The sequence below is a fragment of the Amphibalanus amphitrite genome, unplaced genomic scaffold (assembly GCF_019059575.1).
Source record: "Amphibalanus amphitrite isolate SeventyFive unplaced genomic scaffold, NRLGWU_Aamphi_draft 000349F_arrow, whole genome shotgun sequence".
In the NCBI taxonomy this organism is placed as follows: Eukaryota; Metazoa; Arthropoda; class Thecostraca; order Balanomorpha; family Balanidae; genus Amphibalanus; species Amphibalanus amphitrite.
In genome coordinates this window covers 618,312-627,821 of record NW_024881844.1, presented here as the reverse complement: position 1 = coordinate 627,821, position 9,510 = coordinate 618,312, and the positions used below count along the sequence as shown (strand labels likewise).

General features: G+C 52.5%; 1 protein-coding gene across 1 annotated transcript; it reads right to left on the bottom strand.

Annotated features, from left to right (window-relative positions):
• Window positions 1-2,995: 2,995 nt before the first annotated feature.
• LOC122389227 (predicted GPI-anchored protein 58) lies at window positions 2,996-4,614 on the bottom strand. The gene is made up of 2 exons (XM_043381054.1): window positions 4,507-4,614; window positions 2,996-4,048 (listed from the first exon to the last, which is right to left on the bottom strand). Exons 1-2 carry the CDS (start codon window positions 4,561-4,563, stop codon window positions 3,146-3,148), a joined length of 960 nt encoding a protein of 319 aa, XP_043236989.1. The 5' UTR covers window positions 4,564-4,614; the 3' UTR covers window positions 2,996-3,145.
• Window positions 4,615-9,510: the final 4,896 nt, after the last annotated feature.

Genomic DNA, 9,510 nt, shown 5'->3' with positions numbered 1-9,510 from the left:
CGTCTCCCAATGACCGTCTCCCAATGACGTCTCCCAATGACCGTCTCCCACTGACCCCACTGACAGTCTCCCGCTGACCATCTCCCACTGAACGTCTCCCACTGACCGTCTCCCACTGGCCGTCTCCCACTGACCGTATCCCACTGACCCCACTGACCGTCTCCCACTGACCCTACGGCCCACTGACAGTCTCCCACTGACCCCACGGCCCACTGACCGTCTCCCACTCACCCCACGGCCCACTGACCGTCTCCCACTGACCCCTCTGACCGTCTACCACTGACCGTCTCCCACTGACCCCACTGACCGTCTCCCACTGACTGTCTCCCACTGACCGTCTCCCACTGACCCCAATGACCGTCTCCTAATGACCGTATCCCACTGACCCCACTGACCAGTGACCGTCTACCACTGACCGTCTCCCACTGACCGTCTCCCACTGACCCCAATGACCGTCTCCACTAACCATCTCCCACTGACCCAACCGACCGTCTCCCATCAACCGTCTCCCACTGACCCTGCTGACCATCTCCCAATGACCGTCTCCCACTGACCGTCTCCCACTGACCGATTCCCACTGACCGTCTCCCAATGACCGTCTCCAATGACCGTCTCCCACTGACCCCACTGACAGTCTCCCGCTGACCATCTCCCACTGAACGTCTCCCACTGACCGTCTCCCACTGGCCGTCTCCCACTGACCGTATCCCACTGACCCCACTGACCGTCTCCCACTGACCCTACGGCCCACTGACAGTCTCCCACTGACCCCACGGCCCACTGACCGTCTCCCACTCACCCCACTGACCGTCTACCACTGACCGTCTCCCACTGACCCCACTGACCGTCTCCCACTGACTGTCTCCCACTGACCGTCTCCCACTGACCCCAATGACCGTCTCCCACTGACCGTATCCCACTGACCCCACTGACCAGTGACCGTCTACCACTGACCGTCTCCCACTGACCGTCTCCCACTGACCCCAATGACCGTCTCCACTGACCATCTCCCACTGACCCAACCGACCGTCTCCCATCAACCGTCTCCCACTGACCCTGCTGACCATCTCCCAATGACCGTCTCCCAATGACCGTCTCCCACTGACCCCATTGACCGTCTCCCAATGACCATCTCCCAATGACCGTCTCCCACTGACCCCACTGACAGTCTCCCACTGACCATCTCCCACTGACAGTCTCTCACTGACCCCAATGACCGTCTCCTAATGACCGTCTCCCGCTGACCCACTGAAAATCTCCCACTGACAGTCTCCCACTGACCGTATCCCACTGAACGTCTCCCAATGACCGTCTCCCACTGGCCCCACCGACCGTCTCCCACTGGCCATCTTAATGACCGTCTCCCATCGACCGCCGGCGCCATAGAAAACCAAATAGCACGGCGAGGGTTAATATCACTATAAAGCATGCTACAAGAAGTGGTCTGACGCAGCACTGAGGGCAGCCAAATTATGCTGGGCGGGGCCTCTGAGCGCTGGCTGATCAATGCTCGGGGTTACATGAGCAGAGTTAATACGCATTACAAACGGACTACAATGGTGAGCGAATAGGAAAATCCGTTCCTGATACGCATTTACTTGCTCATGTAACCCCGGTAAATGATATACCTACAAGCGGAGTGGCCACTGGCCAGTCCGTTTTACCACCCTCAGGCCGTTTGAGGACGTCAATGCCCCGGTCTGCTTGTTGGTAGACATCTGCTACCGCTGCCTCGCACGGACCGTCAAACGTGATCGCTCCGGCGCTCCTCCATCGCTCCTCTATCGCCGAGTGTCCGCCGTGCCCCCAACCCTACAGAGTATAGTCGACTACAGAATGATGTTCCACTCCTCAGAAGCTATCTGTTGACCGGAGCGCTAAGCTGTGCCGTTTATCGCGTGTCGATTGTGAGCATTGGGACAAAGCTATAATTTGTGAACTCAGCCCGTGTGATGCGGCACAGCCTACCACTCCAGGCAAATAATTGCCTGTGAAAAGTGGAACATCAGAGCCGTTCGGCTGGCGTCAGTCCTCTCCTCTCCGCAGAGGAGAACCACTTCCTCGGGCTGATGATCCAAGACCTGCCCGAGTTCGTCTGTTTTGGACTGGAGCACCGGCCACATTGGGGCGGCAAAGTGTTCCGCTAGATGGACGGCAGCACCGTGCAGTACTCACCAACTGGAACGTCAATGAAGGCCAGCCGAGCCTCGTAAGCAGCGACACGCTGGCCTGCTGGGAGAACGACACACTTACTTCTTTGGAGGGACAAGAGGCTCACATCGGGTGCTAATAGAGGATTCGTCTGCTAGATTTGATGAGAAAAAGAAGTTCTCATATCTTCTCTCAGACGATCAGAGAGAAGATCGACCTGGTCGGACTTTTCAATTTATCATCGGCGTGTATGTACGAGTATAGTGTACATTTTCGATTAATTACTTGCATTGCCCCACAAGGTAGGTACCGGTAATGAGAACTACCTAATTGATAAGTACATATAGTATCGCGTGTATCCATCCATCCATCCTGGATAGGGTAGGGTATTGTAGTGTATGTTAAGTTTGAGTGCATAAGGGCCCAACATCCGAAAGACTCAAACAACCCGGTAATCAGCACCAGCATATCATACAGTTCAATTAAAACCAAATGTCAAACTTCACCTAGCTCATACAAATAAAAATATAACCTCATACACCCAAACTAATGCCCCATTAACAATATCTATCGAATCTTTACAGTTATCGCGCAAACATGGCCATCTAGTTATCTCTTATTTATGCGTATTTACTCGTTCGAGAAGGCATCTACGGTAAGTGTTGAGTGAATGTTAAATTTCGATGCTCGATGGACTCTCGTAAAATGAGTCTTTTTGTGTTATTCTTGGAAAGTGTTTATATCCTGCGCCGCATCGATGTAGCCAGGACTGGTTATTACGACTCCCACTAGGCATAACCGCATTTATGCATTAGTTGTCTAGTGAATGCATACTTCAGCGAAATACAAAACAAAATACGTTTTATTATGATTCACAATAAAACACATTTCATCAATAATGACATGTCGGAGTGTTCCTCCCTCAGTCACAATACTAAAATTCACAGCATGTTGTCGATTGACGATAGGTTTACATTTCAGTCCGCTTACGCCGTCAGGGGAATGGGGCAGTTAGGGTACTGGGGGCAGTCGCTGGGGTCGACCCGGCGGGAAAACGGGGGGCAGCAGGGACACCAGCAGCGGCGGGAGCAGGGGCTGCCTGCTGGGGAGCACGGACCTGCTGGGGGAACTGCTGAGGAGCCTGGAACTGCTGGGGAGCCTGGACCTGCTGGGGGAACTGCTGAGGAGCCTGGAACTGCGGGGGAACTGCTGGGGAGCCCTGAACTGCTGAGGAGCCTGGAACTGCTGGGGTCCCTGGAACTGCTGGGGGAACTGCTGGGGAGCCCGGAACTGCTGAGGGAACTGCTGGGAACCCTGGAACTGCTGAGGGAACTGCTGACGGGTCTGGAACTGCTGAGGGAACTGCTGGGGAGCCTGGAACTGCTGGGGGAACTGCTGCTGCTGAGGAGCAGGGAACTGCTGCTGAGGAGCGGCGAACTGCTGCGGCTGAGGCGCGCGGAACTGCGGGCTGCGGAGCGAACTGCTGCTGCTGCTGCGGAGCGAACTGCTGCTGCTGCTGCTGGGGCGCGAACTGCTGCTGCTGCTGGGGCGCGAACTGCTGCTGAGGGGCGTCGAACTGCTGCTGAGGGGCCGGAGACGGCTGGGGCTGCGGGGCCGGCAGCGGCTCGGGCGCCTTCGGCAGGATGGGCGAGGAGACCTGGAAGCCGTTCTTGCCGGCGGTGTACTTGACGACGACGTTCTGGCCGTCGGCGTCGACGTACTGGTACTGTCCGCTGACCTCGCCGTCGTCGCCGGCGGTCTCGACGCGCGCCGTGCCGTCCTCCGAGGCGAACCCGAAGTCGTACTTGCCGGACACGGCGGAGCGGCTCTCGTTGAGGATGGCCACGTCCTGGCTGCTCTGCGCCAGGACGGCTCCGATCGCTCCGAGGAGAACCAGCTGCCGGGGCACGAGACAGAGGTCAGGACACGCAGCGCACGGGCATCACCAGAAGGGGGACTGCAGTGCAGCTGCTGTACAGCGAGTTATGACCCACCAACTAAACAGCTCAGCTTATATCGTCATGTTTTTCACAAAATCTGCTAGTTCTGTTATTCATTGAATTTGTTTTCTGAATTTTCTTTTCTGATCTGCAACTTTTATGTTTATTTAAGTGATCAGGTAGGTATCTATATTATTCTTAAGCGTACTACAAGCTGGTATTACGAATTGATGTGCATGAAACCTTTCACAGTTCGCTGATTTTCTTGCTGCTGATTGTCCGTTCTTTTATGCCGATCACGGCAAAAAGAGTCGATCACACCTTCTTTCCCAACTCAACGTTTTTGATAAATTTCTGTCTTCACTTTGCGCGGCGGAGCGATCCGAGATCACACGGCACCTATTATCGCCCTCACCTTTCCGATCATGGTGGTGTTGAGGCCGGGTGTCCGGGACAAGTATGAGAGCTCCATCGGCCGGCGCACTTATAAAGGGCCCCGGCCGCACCCGGCCCGGCGGCGGCCTTGGTGTAGGCGTCCGCTCTCCGCCCGGCGCCGACCGCCTATTGTCCTATAGCCGCCGTCCGGGTACTTCCTGAACGGAGGTGAGGGTGAGAGCAGCGCTCCGTCAGCCGCTGACGCTCCCCACGCCCTCCGAGGGCAGCCTCACGCGCCGACGGCTGTTTACCTGTCGCTGTTGCAAGGTCAATGACCTTCGCGGTTCAAGGCGCCACTGATACAGATCCGCCTCCCTCCGGCGGGTGTCAACAAAAACGGTCGTTTGAGCGCGTCTTGAAAAGATCTATAGATTTATGGGCGTGAGCGTGGGGAAGGCATTGGTGCGAGGCATTCATTGGCCTGGTGACCACCGTGTTGTTATGGGTGTTTTATTGGTTTTTAATGTTGTGTGTGTCACTTTTTATTACCGAGTGCCCGCTTAGCAGGGTTTAATAGTGCCACCAAAAACGTCACTCGAGAGCTCAGATACCCGCATTGGCCGTCTCGTGATCACCATTTGGTGGGCAGTAGGATCTGAGCAATGTCAGTATGTAACAACTTTGATTAACCGTGGATTAACCCTGGTCCGTATATGTGGGCGGGGGGGGGGGGGAGGGTCGAACGGAGGTCCCACTCTCGGTTTTTCGCGAATAACTCGCGTAAAAAGCGGCCGGTCGCTACGACACTTTCAGTACCCTCCACTCCAATTGATCAATTTTACAACCACCCTAAAATTTCATGACCCTGACCCAAATGACCTTTGAACTGTGACCAACTTTTCGAGACCATGTTTGACCGGAATCGCGATTCGGCACATCTCGGCTCGCATTAGCCGCGCGTTTGCAGTCTTCGCGTAGTTTCAAGCGTTCAAACATGTGACATGATGTTGCTCCCATGCATTAGGGTGGTTGTCAAGGTCACCTGAAGGTCAGGTCAAGTCAATGACCTTCGATGACCTCGGCTCACTTTTTCGAGTTTTACATATATCTAGGCTATTTTTTGGAGCTGAGTTCGAATTTAGCAGCCATTTGAACATTTACGAAGTAGTTTTGATGCTTCATTATTCATGTAACGAAGCTGTCAGAGGTGATTGACACCTTCTACGAATACCCGTCAGTACTTCTACTGGTTGACCTGACCTGAGCTGACCTGGCCTAAATGCATAATGACATAATCGTGATCAAAACTAACATGATATTCGTGATCAGCGCCCCGAAAAAACCCGTAGTAGCCACACTTTACCGCGTTCTAACAGGTCCGGATTTTCCGATTTTTGGGTCATTGACCTGACCTGGACGGTCAGCCAATGACATACATAGGACCTAAACTCACAGGCGGTGGGCCTCCCGGCCACCTTCCGCGCGGTGGGGGGGGGGGGGGGGCATTTTTTGCCCCCCCCCACCGTATATCTCCGAAACGACTGGACGGATCCGTAAATTTCAAACGGCGTTCGATACCCCTGTCAAATTTGTCGAACGAAACCAAATTTCATTGACCTCGGGGTCACCGATGACGTCACAGGTCAGTCAATATAAAATGTTTCACCGTTCACGAGTCTTCTAGGGAATACGCTATGCCTATAACATCGAGTAAAACGCATTTTCTCGAAAATCAGCGATAGCGCGTCAGTTGCCTAGTACATATGTTGCTATTAGAGGTCACTGATAATACCAGGTCTGAGGTCAGGTCACAGGTCAGGTCACCAAGGGCCAGCACATCAACCCAACTTTACTAAGGTTGTGCGATGCATGTTTTATGGCCAATTTTTCATTTCCAACTCAATGGTGTTGGTTATAAGACCATAAGGCACGGTTTAGGTCACTTTCTGGTAGAGGTCAGGTCAAGGTCAGGTCAAAAAGGTCAAATTTCAAAGTTCATAGTTTTGCATAATTTTTTTTCCTCAACTAACTAACTAACTACTAAAATGGGTATTGATACGATGCAGCTCGTGACGGCGAGTCTAATGGTGGTCTTTATTTTGCGCTTCAAAGTCTAGAATTGCTAAAAATGAGTTTTAAAATTTGACGTCATTAATTTTACAGTTTTTTTTTTTCGCTATAACTTGGCCAAAAGAAGAGGCATCGATCTCAAATTTGGTATGTGGATAGAATGGGGTAGGGACTATCACATATCATTCCGTTTTTTCGAAATCAAAAAAAAATCTTGGATTATTTGGCGCTTATAGGTATTCAAAAAATCTATTTTTTATTTTTGGGCGTCAAAATCCAAAAAGTTCAAAAATCCGAGATGGCAGTTTTTACTTCGACGGCATTAGCGGCCAACCTATCATAGCATTTGGAAACATTTTTGGTCACAATGTGCAAAAGCTATTCACGGGAGGGTACTGAAAGTTTGGTGACGATCGGCGCAGCGATTCTGGAGATATATAAAAAAAACTAAAATGGGGAGAAAAATTCCCCCCCATGTCTGGAAGGTTAAAAGTGGGATGGTCGGCTTCTTCTCGTCACGGGCAACACGCTCGTTCTTTCCGCGGAGCTCTAGCTCGATTAGGGGCGAAACGGCAAGGGGGAGGGGGTCCAACGCCCCCCCCCCCCTTGTACGTTCGCGGCTGGCAAAACACCAATACCTACGGGCGCGCCCCGTTGAGGCCTGGCAGGTTCCACGTCCTATTGGGGGGGGGGGGGCAAAGGGCCCCTACTATGCAGTGTGTTAGAGAGCAGCGCTCTGGCTGTCGGACACAAAGAGGCGGGCGGTTGCCGCAGCGGCGGGGGAGGCGGCGGCTGCTGGGCGCCGCCGCGCTGGCAGGCCGGAAGTGGCCGAACCGCCCGGGCAGCAGTGGGCCCGCTGTGAGTCCGCCGGCCCCGCCCTGGCCGCCGGTGGCCGAGACGGCGCTGGCCCGCTGTCCTTGGACATAAGGAGCCTGGCCTAGATCGTCCCAACATCCCGGCGATGGACTGATGCGGCGAGCTCCGCACTGGACTGGGAGGGTGAGAGGCTGGACGACCGGCACGAATGGTCTCCCACGCTTGGATACCCTCGAAGGTCACAAGTGAAGTGGAAAAAGTAAACTGGCAGGAACGGGTTACATGGCACTGGGCACTAAACATGTACTGAAATTGAGCAAAGTAAGGGGCTGAAACTGATAACATAACAAATCTTGGGTTTGGCTGAAGTGCTGATCACTTCACGATAAACGGAAGGTAACTGCTTAGTGCTTATGTTTTATTGGTTCTGAGCCTCCTCAATTCCAGGTAACCTTCGGCTGCCTGGTGGTCCCTCGTTGACTGACCTGCAGTGAGTTTCTGTGGATTTTTCCGGCCGGCGCGCCGGGCGGGGCGGGGCGGCGTGTCATCCTGCGCCAGGGTCACGGGCTGGTAGGATGAGATGGGGTCGGCAGGGCGGGGCCGGCGCCTCGGCTCCACGGAGTCGGCATCCCAGGAGGGTCCGGTGGGCGTGGTGGGCTCGGAATCACGAGCGCACGGTCATCCCTGCCGCGCTGCAGGCCTGTCCATGTCGGACCGGACTGCACCGCGTGGCGTGCCATCTACGGCCTACTGTAGCTATACGGCAAACGTTTTATGTTACGAAATGGACACATTTTATGCTTCGTGTAGGGTTAAATTTGACCTAAAAAGTTAACATAGAAATTTGACCTAAGTACAAGGTCATGTCCTGACCAAAGCATACCAGTCGATCCACATATTGTCGAACAGAACACATTAAACGTGCTGTATCGCAATAGATGTATAGGTTTATCAAAAGTTGTCCACGAAAAACGGTTTTTTACCTTTAGTAACCTTAGATGACCTTAGGTTTCTAAAGTGGGGTCTTCGGCGCAATTTCCCGATTGATTTTGTAATATTAAACCTATTAGGTACATACCTACACGATGACTGAAAATGATTAAATGGCTTTCATCCAAAAAGTCGTAGTTCAATTTTCCCCATTGCCTCTTAGTAGTAGTAGTAGTCATTGATCTGACTTAAGCTCGCCGATATAAAAATTCAAAATAGCTAGGTATCCGTTTTGTTCCTTCTGACACTCTAATCAATATCTGAAAGTTTGTCAGTGTAACTGTCATGAGCATGGAAACTTATGAGGTTAGGTCACGACATAACCTAGTGGCCTGACTTTAAACGACCTTTAAATTTCTAAAATGCTCACAGCATGTGCAATAAACATGCATACCCTCGCCGGATCTATTGGTTTTCTACATACTCGCCGGCCGAGGGGGGGGGGGGTACGACCCCCTCGCCGTTGCGCCCCTGGTGGAGCTAGCGCGTCACGGAAAAAAACAAGCGTGTGCGCCGTTACGAGACGCAGAAATTAATACTCGATTTTAAGGTCCTAGGTCAACCGGTGACCTCTGAGGTTAGGTCAAGTGCCCAAAGGTACTGTTCCGTTTTTGGTGAATAACTTCGCAAAAAACGGCTGCAGAGCCGTAACTTTGGCAGCATCGTGTTCGCCTTGCTCAGGCGCGTCGAATGATATACTTTTTATTTGGGTGAGATCAACTTAGGGTGTTGACCTTAGGTCACGGTCAGGTCAGCACCCCCAGGTCACGAAATTGGTCGAAGTGGGTCATGTCACATAGCTTTCGATTCGCCAGGTCTTCCCGAGTCCAGTGGTGACTTTCCCGACTCGCTAGCTCAATTTGATCGGGAGTTATTGACGAAAAACTAATATGACCCTAATGACGTCATAAATGACGTAACGCAAGGTCAACATTGCAAAAGTGACGCTTCTAACCTTGCAAGGAGTGCACCAACTCACGATTCTGCGTGCTTGAGATAGTTGGAGATCGTTCCCGGCGCCAGAATAGCAGTTCTCATTGTTCCCCATTGACTTAAATGGTGAGGTCACGAAAATGACCTGACCTCATATGATCTTTAGGAAAATCCGAATATACAAGTTGTGACACTCGTAATGGATATTAGATCCTACAAGTTTCATTTCCCTGTG